This window comes from Pogona vitticeps, chromosome 2, assembly GCF_051106095.1.
Source record: "Pogona vitticeps strain Pit_001003342236 chromosome 2, PviZW2.1, whole genome shotgun sequence".
In the NCBI taxonomy this organism is placed as follows: domain Eukaryota; kingdom Metazoa; phylum Chordata; class Lepidosauria; order Squamata; family Agamidae; genus Pogona; species Pogona vitticeps.
The window spans coordinates 199,470,666-199,485,610 of NC_135784.1; the positions used below are offsets into that span (position 1 = coordinate 199,470,666).

Below are 14,945 nucleotides of genomic sequence, written 5' to 3' on the forward strand. Positions count from 1 at the left end.
ATCCTGTTGAAGTTAATGGGATTTAATCAGTAGCCTGGTCAGGTCATTGCAGTGGACCATCCAGCAGCTAGTTTCTTGCTGAATGTCTTATTTGGCAGTCATGGTCATTTCGGGATATTTTAGAGGAAATATATCATCCAGAAAAGATAAGAGGTCTCCTGGTCAGTTGAAAACCAGATCAAGGATTAGGGTTGCAGTTTGTGCTGGATGGAGTTTCACTCCCTCTGAAAACACAGGCATGCAGCTTGGAAGTATTCCTGAATTCATCTTTGAGCCTGGATGCCCAGGTTTCAGCGGTGGCCAGGAGTGCCTTTGCACAGTTAAAACTCGTGCACCAGCTGCACCCATTTCTTGAGAGATCTGATCTGGCCACGGTGACACATGCCCTAGTTACATCTCGGTTGGATTACTGTAACGGGCTCTATGTGGGGCTGCCTGTGGAAGGTGTTTGAAAACTCTGAAGGGTCCAAAATGCCACTGCCAGAATGTTAACTGGGGGCTGGTTACAGGGATCGCATGACACACACCCCCCTTGCTACAGCAGCTCCACTGGCTGCTGATCTGTTTCCAGACACAATTCAAAGTACTGTTTTTAACCTATAAAGCCCTAAATGGCTTGGGTCCAAGCTGTCTATAAGTCTCATCTCCCCTCTATGAGCCTGCCTGGACATTAAAATAACCAGGGGAGGCCTTTCTCTTAGTCCCACCCCCCTCACAGGTGCGCTTGGTGGGGACACAGGAGAGGGCCTTCTCTCTTGCTGCTCCCAGACTCTGGAACTCCCTCCCATGGAAGCCAAGCTTGTCCTATCTATGCTGTTCTACTGCAGGCAGGCAAAGACCTTTATCTTCAGGCAGGCTTTTCCTTAATGCCTGGTGACCTGAGAGGTGCTTTAAATGAATTGTTGTGCTCTGTTGTTTTAAATGTGTTTTAATATTGATTTTAGTTACCATTTTAGTATAATGCTTGTTTAATTCTTTTTAAATATTTGTATGCTTATTGGTTTTAGTTTTTAAGTGTTTTAATTATCCTTGGGCCCTTTTGGGGAAAAAGACAGGACAGAAATATTTTAAATAAATGAATGAATGAATAATAGTGGCGTAACACAGGGTTCTCAGGCTGAAAGTAATCAGATGCAAAACTGAAAAGCAAAACCTCATAATTTAGTAGTATTTTCCAGGAAGGAGAGTCCATTTCAAACAAACAAACAAACAAACATGCATTTATTTACTTAGTCATTAAATATTTCTTGAAGTTAATGGGATTTCTCTGAAGGGATTTCCATACAATATGCTGTACCTCCATAATTAAAATACAGGTATAACACATGTTAATATGACATAGCAAAATCTGTATAAATGAAAAAGGTCACATTTTTCCACTGCATGTGGGTGGTAGTGCCACTGCCGAGAACCCCAGAGATGATGTGACCACATTCACTTGGCTGCAGAATTGTCACTGAGACTGTCATCTGAAGGCCTGTCTCAAACATTGGTTGGATATACATGGAGAAGATGGTCGGCAAGTTCAGGGCTGTTCGAGTTCAGCAACTCAAACCAAACTCAGCAGGTATTAGGCAGTCAGTACAGTTCCTTGCATACAGGAATGATATGTGTATAGACTGGTGCTCCTACTAGGTACCCCAGCAGCTGCATTCTGTATTATTTATTTATTTATTTTATTTATTTATTGGACTTATATACCGCCCCATAGCGCTACAAGCACTCTCCGGGCGGTTTACAATTTTTTATTATACAGGCTACACATTGCCCCCCCAGCAAGCTGGGTACTCATTTTACCGACCTCGGAAGGATGGAAGGCTGAGTCAACCTTGAGCCGGCTACCTGGGATTTGAACCCCAGGTCGTGAGCACAGTTTTAGCTGCAGTACAGCGTTTTAACCACTGCGCCACGAGGCTCATATTAGCTATAGCCTTCAACACAGATGGAAAAGTAGTCTGTCATACAGCACATTCATATTTGTGTGTTTACTTGCACATGGACCGCTTGCAGCCTAGCACTATCAACTGCTCCAAAAGGAGCAGATTATCAGATGGCACAAAAATCTGCTGTGCTAATTGACTTTTGCCAGCACAGTATATGGGACTGAGCTAACTGTAAGACATGGACCCTAATCCATAGAGAGAGGTGTTTCTCTCAGGCAAGTTTCCATATGTCTGGAGACCAAGAAAGATTACCAGGACAGTATCACATGGTTATTCAGCTCCTTAGGTTGTGCATCCACTAACCAGTGGTGGTAAAGGGAGAGCAGACAAAAATTCTATTCTATTATATAGTTGACTTCCTTGGCTTAAAATAAGTTAAACAGGATTCAGGGCAATTTGTTTCAGTTTGATTTGAATATGTACATACGCATGAGATTTTCAGGCTGTGTCTATGAATTGCATAAATTTTGGGGGGGATGTAGGATGGGGAGGAAAAGTTTCCATGTGAAGTGTTGAGCTATATATTTTTCAAAGAATATAGAATTCTCCATACTTTGCTTATTTGTCATTCAGCTAGGAGTTTCTGATAACTTCTGGGTTGTTTTCATTTCTTGTCAGTGTTCTTGTCCCACAGTCATTATAATATCAGTGCTTCAATACTTTTCTGCTGTTTACTGAACACGACAATTATTAGATTAGTAAATTAACTTTGAATACACATTAGCAACAACACTTGATTTGCTACTACAGCATGCTGTTCTTGAAGACCTGCTTGGGTATATGTCACAGAATAAGTAATTATAACATGAGATCTAAAAATGAACCTAGAAGTCTTATATGCAAACACTAATTTTACAACCAAAACTTTTAATGTGGTTAAATATAACAATATGGTGGTGGTTATTCTTGTTCATTTTTAATTTGTGCTTGAATTGAAGCTTTCTTTATTATATTTGGTAGTATGTACTTCACTATGTACTTCACTAGCATATGTGTTTCTATTACTTTAATGATATCTCACATGAGCAGTACATAAATAGTTCTTTAAGAAAGCTTTTAAGAGTTGATATAATTGAACGTTGTTTGACAAAGTAATGTTCTGCTATTGATTATAGTGTGGCATATGGAATATCATATATTAATGGTTTCCGGAGCTAAGGATGATACACACTGTGGTTCAAAGATATTCATGCCTGTTCAAGATTCATAACTGAAGAATTGTTTATTGTCATTATTATCACTGGCATTACAAGAACATGTACAGTTGTCATCAATCTAGAGATGGTTTCTGCACTAAGGCACCAAACATGATTGATGGTTCCACCAGACAATGGGAAGAGTGGATTGCTTTTGTTAAAGTTTTTTAAAAAACACACACCTAAGTTTCATTAAGATATAATCTGCCAAAGTTTTTCAAAGCACCACTTGAATAAATAGGAGTTGCATAAGAATACAGCTGGGAGAAAGCACCCAGAAATGCAAGGTGGTGCTCTCCCTGGCAGCCTCTGTAGCACTCACATACTGCTGTGCAGGAGACATTGCTGGAGAATTGTGTCCAACATGTGGTTTTTAAAAACCAAACAGAAGACCCCCTAGAAATGAAAAGAAAAATCCCTATATTAAGTTTAATGATAAAGACAGTAAAATAATGGCAGCAGCATATTTCCTTTTCTACGGAAGGTGAAGAGCACTTGATTATCAGCAGAACGTAAACTGCCATTTGTCAGCTAATCAATTATCTGGAGGGCTCAGTCAGCGGCTAAAAGTAGACAATATTCCTGTTACCAGTAGACAAGAGTGAGCTGTATATGTTCCCTCTGTCATTGACAATGACATACAGTCAGCCCTGTTTGAGCTGACATAAGGTCATATTTTCCTCCCCAGTGAGAGTGGGGAGCTCTACGAACTGTCGGCTGGCATTTTTAAGCTATGATATTACAAACTCCACAGGCTCCTGTGATCTGTTTTACATTCCTTTGTTACTGAGTGCCTCTGGCTTGTGGAGATGGAGTCAATGAATTTCCTTTGATTTGTAGTCTCTGTCCTTCCCTCGCTTTTCTGATTTAAGTTTAAATGAAAAAATAAGGGCCAGTGTTTCTACCTCGTGTTTGGTTCAACTCCCAGTTCTCAGCCAATTAGAAGCTGCTAATAGGTAATAATTTAGCAATTGATTTTTATTTCTCCCATGCAATCTAGTGGAACATCTCAAGACCATGCCATGCTCAGTGGATTTGACTTCTGATTTGATCCTCTGTTCTGAATGATTACAGAATAAGGTTAGCTTGTAATTAATTCCTGCTTGTAGAGTAAGGATGAGCTTGTAACAAATTCAGTATTGTGATGCCTGCTGTTGCAACTACTGTAGTATTCTGTATATATTTAGCACTCATAATATTATGAGTGTTGTTCAGAATGCATCCAGCATATCACTAACGGAAAAGTACAAGAAACAATGGATGTAGCATTGCTTCATTAGTGGTTGTTTGATTGTCCAAACATTAACAGAAGGAAGGACCAGTTCAAGTAATGCAAACAATATCTGTATACTGAAATAACTGTGGCTGAAATCCAGTAGCAAGTCACAACTAGAGTAAGTCCATTTAATAAGTGGAATTTATGGAGGAGTTTACCCTCTAAATCCTCACTGATACTGGGGGCCAATTTCCTGCTGGATTTTCAGTGAGTGAGTAGGCAGACTACTTGCAGTAGTGCTTACAAGATAAGAATTAAAACAGTAGACCTGAGATTTGCATAAAAGTGAAAATCTCCGGAACTGACAGATGCTTTGGACTAGTGAAATAAAATCATTGGGCAGAATCCATAAAAGCAGCACGTAGGCTAGATATTTTACAATCAAAATGCACTGGAGTAAATGCCAGAATGCCAGAGTTCAGTTACATATTAATTATTTCTATAAAGGAGCTCTTATTAGTCTGCAACTTTTTCTGCAATTACTTTTTCAATATGCAGAACAATATTTTTCAGTATTATAACTAAGGAAAGAGAACCCAGTCAGACAACTGGACATTATCTTGGGTCATCAGTGAATTATTTCTTTGGCCTGTGGCTCATAATCCTACTGTACCATAGTCGAAGTTTATACTGCAAATAATTATGCTTTTTTCTTTATCAGGATGACTTGTGGCATTTTACTTAGACATAAATTATATTTTGACACACATTACAATTACATTGCATGAGTTTCAAATGTTTCTAGTCATTCCGAACCTTGAGCATAGGAAGCAATAGGGAGGGGGTGATCTAAATTTAGAAACCTGAATCCCACTGAGATCAATGGAATCCAAACACACAATAGTACAACCTCACACATCTTTTTAAAAGTAAGTGCTGTTGACCTCAGCGGGCACCAAGTGTCATTTAGGCTGGTTTGTGTTTGATTACACTTTCCATTTCCACCATTGAATTAGATGGGATTGAATATGCTTATTGTTAGGCTAAATACTGCTCCAAAATATAAATAATTCTTCAGTGTATCTTAATGTTCCTCCTCCTCCTGTCAAATATGTTTATGTTATTTGTTAATTCTTAACTGTTTCTCTGCAGCAACTGTTTCTCTGCAGCAGCTGGTAAGGTTGAGGTACATCTCTTCCTCTGTTTCTATCTCTGTCTTTGAATTGAGCACTAGATAGGGTCCTTTCCACAGTCAGTCATATGCTAGACTTCTTAAGTCTCTATGCCTCTGCTAGAGAGTCTTGTTCACTATAATGTCAGTAAAAAATTAGACACTACTGTTCTTTCATTCTCTTTTCATAGAAGTAATCCATTAAGGCTTGTTGGGTTTTGTAAGCTAATACTCACATTCTAAAGTATTTCAGACTTTGGAAGTTAGTTAACAAAGTTGTCTAATTTGGAAAGACCACCCAGGTATTATGCTTACCCCCTACTATGACATAGTGAAGAGAGACATGAAGCGTTTGCAGACTGCAGCTAAATAGTTTTTTAAAGATAATCAAATTCTTACTGAATGCAGCAATACTTCTCTTCAGCCTTAAGGCCAGAAGGTTCAAACACGGGTGCCTAGAGTTAGTTATCTAAATTCATAATTAGGCTTTTGCATTAAAATCAGCCACCTGATTCTGTAATTTGTTTAATAGCTGAATGTGTGTGTGTGATGTGCCAGCAAGTTGGAACTGACTTACAGCAATTCTAATAGGACTTTCTAGGTAAGCTTGATAATCAAGGAGTGGTTTTACCAATCCACCCTACCTCATGCTAATGAATTTCTATGAATCTTGGTCTCTTCAGACCTAGTCCATAACGCCATTCACCTCACTTCAATCAGTGCTGAGTGTTTAATAGGTAAAGTGCTGTCTTTATGGGAAAAGGTAATTGAATCCCAATATTTCTTTATAACAATTTTACATGGAATTTTCTTCATTATTCAGGAATGCAGCAAAGCCACCAGAAAACAGTATATTAATGAAATAACTGGGAAGATGGGTGAGAAATGGTTTGCTTCACAAGAAAATGCAAACTTATTAGATCTGCACTTTCCAAAATTGGACACAAACCACAATAAACATAAAATGCAGTGAGAAGTTGAAATCCATATTTTTACTTAGTTTGAGAATGCACTTTAGAAAATTGTATTAAAAATGTGTACATTTGAAATGGTGTAAACAAAAAAATGTGTATACTTGAAATGGTATGAACAAAACTCCATGTATTTAAAATATGTGCATGTAAAATATCTTAATTCTTATTTCTACAAACTACACAAAATATTTACAATATAATGTAGAACCGGAGTGGAACAAGCAGTGTTTGGAAAAACGACAAGCTAAGTGAAGGATCAGAGTGAAAATCAGCTTGACAGATTGTTTTGATCCCTAGAAAATGCTATACTTGAGATAAATATAAACTATTTAATATAAAAAGTGCTGCTTGTTTCCTTTGCTTCCATGGGCATATATAAGAACTATACACTTCTGTCTGTATTCTTCACAAAGTTCCCTTGCAGGAAGTGGAATTAGAACCAACCTGTGCACCTGCCTTCTTTAGGGAGAGAAAGAACTAGATATGTTTTCACACTGGATTGTGAGTTTGCTTGGCATCAGATGAAATCCAGGAGGTAGCGACCTAAAGTGAAGGACATGGTTGTCAAAGACAGAGAGCAGTTTCCCAGGTAGCTAAGGCCTGAGAGCTCTTAGACATACTGGGAGCTTTTCAAGTCAAAACTTAACTGAAAGTAGACTTCCTTCTCAAGCCACATTTTTCCCCCCTTGTACATATATGCTCATGAGACGTTATCATTATTAATGTAAAACTTTAGGTTCCCTCAGAGTATGTGTTGCAATGCAATCCATAAAAATAAGTATCACAATATGTAGACTGCTGGCACCTTAAGACTAACAATTAACGTCGCATAAATGCTTGTGGGTAATAGCATGCTTTGTCATACATTTTTAGATCACTTCACGTGTCATTTCATGAGGCGAGTTCTTAGCTCATAAAATATGTGTTTGCTAAACCTGAGGAGGCCTCTGCGCTTTAATGTTTTTGCTACATGTGGTGAACAATATTGATCGCCACCCCGTCTCTTGGAATGCTGTGGCAAAAGTAGTGAAAGAGTGGAGCAGCCATTGGAGGAAAGCGGGGAGGTATTTGTTGTTGATGATGATTGGAAGACAGAAAGAGAAGGAGGGGCCAGGGGCTGTTATATAAAAATGAAGGAAGCAGTTAGGAGAGCACAGGGGAAGATTAGAAGAGACAAAGTTGCAGCAGAAACTGCACAGTTGAGAGTCAACCGGCTTGGTGTGGTTTGTGTCATGACGAAGCATTGAAAATTTCATCACTCCCTGAGTCTGTTGGTCATGGGATCTCTTGCATTCCAGCTGCGCATCACAAAACCACAACCACATCCTTTGGTGAAACTCCCTTACTTTATTTAAGAGCCCTGGGATGGGTTCCAGAGAAGGAAAATAAATTGGGGAACAGGAGGTCCAGGCAAATAAGAGCTTGGTTCCATTACGAAATAGTTTGAATCGGGTTTAGCATGCTTCCAAAGGGATATGTGGTGTCAGAGGGATCACCTGATTTAGATTTCTATTCTTGGCAAACTTTGTAGCATTTAACTGTATGTTTTGTGGTCTCAGTAAAGAATGTCTGAGGGAGTTAACAATTATCTTGGATAACTGATGAACTGATTTTACTGTCACTGTGAAAATGTCTCCAATGATGCCAGTTAGACTCTCAAAGTTTGGCAATATTCCTCAAAAGGAACTATGTGAGTGACTTTGTTTCTAGAGGATTCAGAAGCTGTGAGGGGCTGTTCTCCCTTGGGGTTTCCAGATCCTTGCTGGATTCAACAGTTCCAAAAAAAAATTAACATTATCACACTTCCTGGGACGTGTTGCATGAAGAAACATCTTGAACATTTGTTCATTTTGTGAGCTTATGAGGTATTTCTGAGAAATAAAATATGTTCACAACTGTGTGCACGGTTTAAAATGGTGGTAGGCTAAAATGTAAAATTATGCACGAATAGTTGAGGGGAAAATATGTAAATGAATGCATATATAAGGGACATGGAGTGAAAACTCTACATATTTCAGTGCAGGAAGAGAGAGTAAAAACAGCAACTTCTAACCTTAACTGAAACAAAGAATGGAAGAAAATGCAGATGAGATTTGGAGAAATACTATTAAAACTCAGTGATTTTCATATCTCTCGTCTACTAGAGGTCTCCCTATGAAGGGAGTTTGGGGAGCATGTTCTAACATTGTCCTTTTTGCTCCTACTTTTAATTCAGTCTTTATTTTTTTAATATTGTGTCACAAAACAATAATCTAATTGGAGCTTGTAGAGTTCTCAATTTTATTTTCATGTGGGGACTAGGTTCTAATTATTAGAACCTAGATTTTTTTTACATCCATATATTAGAATCTAATACATGGAACCATGATTTATGACAAAAACACAGTAGATGTTTTACACTACTGAAAAACAATATACCTACAACATGCATATGATACATTGCTGAGACTAACTGCTGCAGAATGAATGTCTTTCACTCTGATAGAGACCCACAAACTATTTACTTCAAATCAAATCCTGCTGACATAAGAGAAAAAAATCTGCTGTTGGATAATTTCTGGCTAGATGTTTGATAAGGTGGTGAAGAACCCTAGCTGTGTTCTCATGATCTACAGTGCCCAAATAGCAGCACTTAGATAAAGATTGAAATGGGGCTGATTGTAAATGAATGCTGTTAACTTTCTGGAACTTTGCAAGTTTCTGCTATCCTATCTTCATTTAAACGTTGCAGGATTTATCACTATTATTGTTAACTATTTATTTTCCGAAGATTCGAAACACCCCATAAAATTTAATAGCTGTGTAGATGATGGAACCTTTTTTTAATGCAGAAGAACAACATATCCTGAAATTTCCTTTTCTGCAAACGGGGCCAGCCCTCCGATGAGACAGGATGAGGCATCAACCTCTGGCAGCACAAGGGAAGGGGTAGTGAACTGCTCCCTCTCTGACAAGCAGGCTCCCCTGCAGCCAGCCACACATGAAAGCTCTTGTGGCCAATCTCCATCATCAGCAAATTATACCGGAGAAAGGCAGGAGGCCTGGCTTTCCAGGGCGCTGTCAGCCTCTGGAGTCCCAGCAGAGAAGCAAATAGCATGTCAGCTTCTAGAGTCTGGCAGTCCTCGAATGCCTTGCTCTGAGGAGACCAAGGAGCAGGGCATTGCGGATGGAGTGACCATGGAGTCTGCTTGTGCCACACCACCACAGTCCCCATGGCCTCCCTCCCACAGTAGCTCACTCTGTGGAAGTGCCCGTCCATGCACGGCATTCAGGTGGAGGGAATGTGGTGTTGGTAGGAAGGAGTGGCAGTGCATAAAAATGGTAGTAGGCAGAGGTGGCCAGAGTAATGAAAATCCTTCTGCTTTGGTCAGCGGGCAATCTTTCACTTCCTTTCTCTGTACAAATATAAAAGCACAGGAGTTCTGTCCCATTTTTGGGATCTGGCTGCACTATTTCTGAGTCATGTGTGGGGCCCATGATGGTACAATTGTGACATCAAAATTAGAAACTCACATTGTGTCTGGAAAGTATTGAGAAGTCAGTGCTCTTACAGGTACGTACATGAAACTGAGAGTTTCAGTTTCTTCTATGTCTTTCACCTATTTTCCCCTTTGCTTTCTGAGAAAGAAGTATTTAACGTGGAAGGGAATATTTAAAATATGTTATCATGGCTAATTTGTTGTTAATTTTTAGTGCCTGCCAGACGCTTAGTTTTGGAATCAAGGAAAAAGGTTGCCTGTTCTCACCTACATAGACCTTCAAAAAAAGGCATTCAGTCAAGTCATCAGCAACATGGCAGGCAGTTACTAACAGCATTTGCCAAGGAGGAAGGTCATTGCTGATTGGTTGGCTGATTTAAAGCCTACCCTTGCTGATTGCCTCTAAAGCTATAGGTATACCTGTATGGGATAATTTATTGTCATTATTGGTGTAATATATGGGAGTCCTGGTGCTAGTGGGTATAGTAGCATAAACATTGCAAAGCAAATTCCGGTTTGCTGCTTCGTTAGATATCCATTCCATATAAAAGCTCTTTGTACCTGCAATTTCTCCATGCTATTTTTATTAGATCTAGATTCTGGTTACATCTTCCTTCAGTAGTTTAACCCCCACCCCCACCCCCTGTCTAAGACACTAAGTCTTTTGTACTGTACCTGATCTTTCCCTCCAGTGAAAGTATGTATAAACAGTAATAATTTTAAAAGCTTCTTCTTCTTCTTCTTCTTCTTCTTCTTCTTCTTCTTCTTCTTCTTCTTCTTCTTCTTCTTCTTCTTCTTCTTCTTCTTCTTCTTCTTCTTCTTCTTCTTCTTCTTCTTCTTCTTCAAGAACAGCCTGGCAATTGTCTAAAGTTATACTAACTAAAGTATACTAAAGTTACACTAAATTAAGAGACAATTCAAACAGTTAGGAAGAAGCATGTGTTACAGGGCTATGAAATGAGCATCACTTCAGAATGCAGGACTGGGATATTTCACGTTTCAATTCCTTCCTTACTAAAACTCTAATGGTCAGCATCCCCTTTTTTGGATTCTGTTAATGGACAATAATACCCCAAGTGACACTCGTTTGAAGTTTTATTACAGGGCTCAGTCAAAACTCCTCAACAAATCTCCTTTCTTGAGATTTTAGCAGGTTACAGTGGTTGGATGGAGGCTGCATTCCACACAGTAAGGTCCAGCTGACATCTGTGGGATTAACAGTACTGTAACTAACTTTTCATATTAATTTCATTGGGAGCAAATTGGTAGTCAGGAGCTGGCATTATCTGTTTCTTTCAAATTGCAACATTTCCTCTTTTTCTCAACTTGAGTGTTCTCTTAGCTGGATATATTGCTCAGTTATTTATTGAATGTGTTGAATACGTTTCACTGTTTGATGGATCTCTCCATCATAGTTCTGCTTCAGCCATAATCTTTCCATTCTGCCTTTTACCGATTCTGTGCTGCTCTTGGAATTCTGATCCTGTGTCAAACAGAAAAAGCATAATTCTATTTCATTGTTTTCCTGTTTGCTGATATTCATGCAGATAGAGGGTAGCTGCTGTGCCAAAAATCAAACATGGTGGGAAATCATGACATAAACTGAAAAACAGCAAATTAACACTAGTCGAGCCATAATAATAATGAAACAATGGCTTTGACTAATTAGGCATTGAGATCAAAGAACGTTTGTGAGTACAGCCTAATTTATCCAAGGCTTAACCCCAGCAATCTGTTGTCATTGCCACAGTTTATCCTCGAAACACAGGAATTAGGAATAAATGCAGGCACCCTTGAGTAGGCCTCAAGTACATTTCCTTCACTGTTGAGTGACTGTAGAGAGTCCTACAGATCAAAGTTTAAGGGAAAGAGCAGCCAGATCTCTGAGCGCTGTTTGAGAACCAGTATCAGAGTTCCCAGAAATTAGAACTGTTTGTGAGGATGACAGGTTGCAGATATGATTGAAATGTTTTTGTTGAGGTGTCAGAAATGATAACGAGACTGTTTCCTGACCCAACATTGGCCCCAACGTTTTTTTGCTGATGGCCCACATGAGGACTTGTTGCATTAAAGAACATGTGCAATTTTTATTTCTGGAGGTTTGACTGTAAATAGCCTAAAGGTGGAAATATAAGCAATCCATGTTGACCATATCAAAGAATCTTAGAAAAGTTGTCGTTATGTCCTTCCGGAATTAGTCTGTGGGTTAGCCTTCAAACCAATTGTATTCCATATTCAGGTCATCCTAAATTTCCATATTCAGGTCCAATCCTTCTGTTAGGCAAACTATATTTTATGTATATTTTGTCAGTTATGTCTTTTTAAAAAATCTTCTGTGTTTCTTTTCCTTTGTGTATGAATATGTTAAAATATGAACACTTTAAGAAATCCTTTGTTTTGAAGTTCAATCAGACCTGCCAAGAAACTTGAAAAGACACAAAAGATTCACTGAGGTTGAAACTAGGTTGTGCTAACCCGTTTGCAGAGCTGTTTGCCATTTGTCTCTGTCTCTTACTTTGTGGCAGCTTATAAAGAAAGCAAAATCTTCCTTATTTGTGGCAAAGATAAAGCTGGGGGGAAAACATCCCACTTTGGTATTCACAGTACAGTTATGACAAATGCATGGCCTGTGTTCTGAGTGTTAAGGGAAATGTAAAAACATGTCTAGTTGTTGTGAATGCTCACATGGTGATTTGTTGGTTTGATTCCTCAGGTCGTGAATTGGCAAGTACAACCCTCCCTGGATACCCTCCGCACGTCCCCCCTGCTGGACAGGGCAGCTACTCTGCTCCAACGCTGACAGGGATGGTGCCTGGTGAGTTTTCATAAAATAAAAAAGAGAGAGAGAAAAGAATAGAAAAGAAAAGGAAGAGAGGAAAGAAGGAAGCAGTCTTTCTATAGGAAATCCAAAGGGTTCCTTTATACTCCCTTTTCATGCCAGGAGAAGTAGACAGAGTTGCTAAAAGAAATATGGAAAACAGGCAAATTTAATTACTGCATTTCTTTCTGATTTTATCTATGATGGTTGTCCGCAACTGTTGTAAGCGGAACTGTTTGAGTTCAAACTGATTTAGGCCTGTTTGAAAGGGGACGACCTCTGTCCATGTTCTTCAGCTTCCCTAGAATTGTCAACTGGGGTAGTGAGAGAATTTATTCAGTCAAAATAGGGAGGAAAAGACATCTACCTTTGCTGCATAACTGTTGGATATACATGATAAAATGTACATAAGGTTAATCTCAGAGTTACCTCGCTTCTCTGCATTTTTGTCATGTGAATCATTTTAATTAACTTATATATAAGCGTTGTTCACAGTTGTGCCTGCGGAATCTTATACTTTGAAATTATGTTGCTTAATATGGGTACTTGCAGATGATCTCATCTAAGGCTTTTCACACATGAAATCTTAGCCATTAATGTCTGCAGCGAATCATCCAATGTTCCCTGATGTTCACCTTTGGTCTTCATAATGTCTTTAAAAGAAGTCAACCATTTTCTGGGCTGTCTTTGCTCAGCAACAGTTTCTGAAGCTGGATATGGTGCTGGGAAGTGCCCTTTGCCAGAAGCACGATTTTCACATTTTTCTGAACTTGCAAAGGTCTGAAAGAGTTTTTAGCATCTTTTTTTAAAATTCTCTCTTGTATCACTGGGCTTTAATAGTGCCTACAGACCTGGAACTTGGAAGAGACCGTTTGGTAGTATAAGTTAATGGTGAATTGATGTCCTCATTTTGTTGCAATGTTACAACTACGAATATACAACTCTTATATTCAAAGAAACTACTGCTTTTCACAAACAGAGACTGGTAGATTGTGGAGGATGGACCCCTCCTTCCTTAGCCTTAGGGATCCTCATCAGTGGCTTGCGAGAACAATGTATTGGAATTTTCTGGTTTTGACTATGGAATGCTGTCTTCTTTTTTTAAAAGTTACCTAGCAGTCAATATATGTTTGCAAACACAAAAGTAACACCAGCAAGCAGGATGAGTTCATCCATTCTGTTCCTCTTGTCAGCATTTCTTTTGTCCATTGAATACATGCTCGATAATTCAATTACTGATTCCTACCACCATAAATATCACTTTAATCAACATATTTAAACCAAATCAGTTAATCCAATTTTTGCTAAATTAAAAATGAAATCTGAAAAATCCAAAAACTTTCCACCCTAACTCTATTGCTGCCTCATACGCGTATAAGATAGGGGCAAATTGAAATGGTGCTAGACAGATTTCCTAAAATTCATCCTCACCATCTTGGAAACAGCTGGGTCTTCTCCCAATCATTATATGAATCACAGACAAATTGCAGTCATTAGCCCTATTTAGTTCCGTATTCTGGAATAATCAACATGGTTACAAAGGAGTTGTTTTGTTTAGCACGAACAGATCTGAAGAAAACGATCTTGGTCATGTGTAAAGTCTACACTCAAGCAGGAATTTGTCCCTTCATGAACAGATCAACAAGGGAGGGAAGCAGGGCCAGCCTCTCCTCTGTAACCATGTTGATGATTTCAGTTTCTAGAACAGCTGAATATTTTGTTTAAAATTGAACTGAACCAACAGGACCATTAACCCCATTCTTAATCCTAGCCTTTCTGAGCAGTGACTGGTTTTCTCTACTTTTAACAATAGCCTGACACTCCTGTGTTACAATGTAATCTGCCTTTGAAATTTTCCTGACTTTTGCTGGTAACCCTGAAAAGATGGAAGCCAAAAGCAGGCATTGGAATTTAGTCATATGGAAGTAAGCCCTGCAACAAAAGGTTGCAGTGCAGCATGCTTCTGCTTATGGATCCAGCCAGCCATCTAACTGTACACAGACAGTCCATGCTATTCTTTCTTTCTTTCTTTTTACCAGTTTACTATTCCCTTGGGTAACACTTTTAAGTTCTGTTGGGCTCTTTGCTTACTTAGCTGTCTATTGATGAACCTTGCAAACATAATTTCACAAAATGAGTCTTTTCTTG

General features: G+C 38.9%; 1 protein-coding gene across 4 annotated transcripts in view; it reads left to right on the forward strand.

The window, feature by feature from the left end:
* The window catches only part of PAX5 (paired box 5), a 304,245-nt gene that overhangs the window by 218,203 nt on the left and 71,097 nt on the right, over nucleotides 1–14,945 (forward strand). For all 4 annotated transcript variants that reach the window (XM_020791379.3, XM_020791381.3, XM_020791380.3 and 1 more), the window contains one exon: nucleotides 12,693–12,794. In XM_020791379.3, coding sequence (XP_020647038.2) covers nucleotides 12,693–12,794 — 102 coding nt within the window. The remainder of the gene's footprint in view (nucleotides 1–12,692; nucleotides 12,795–14,945) is intronic.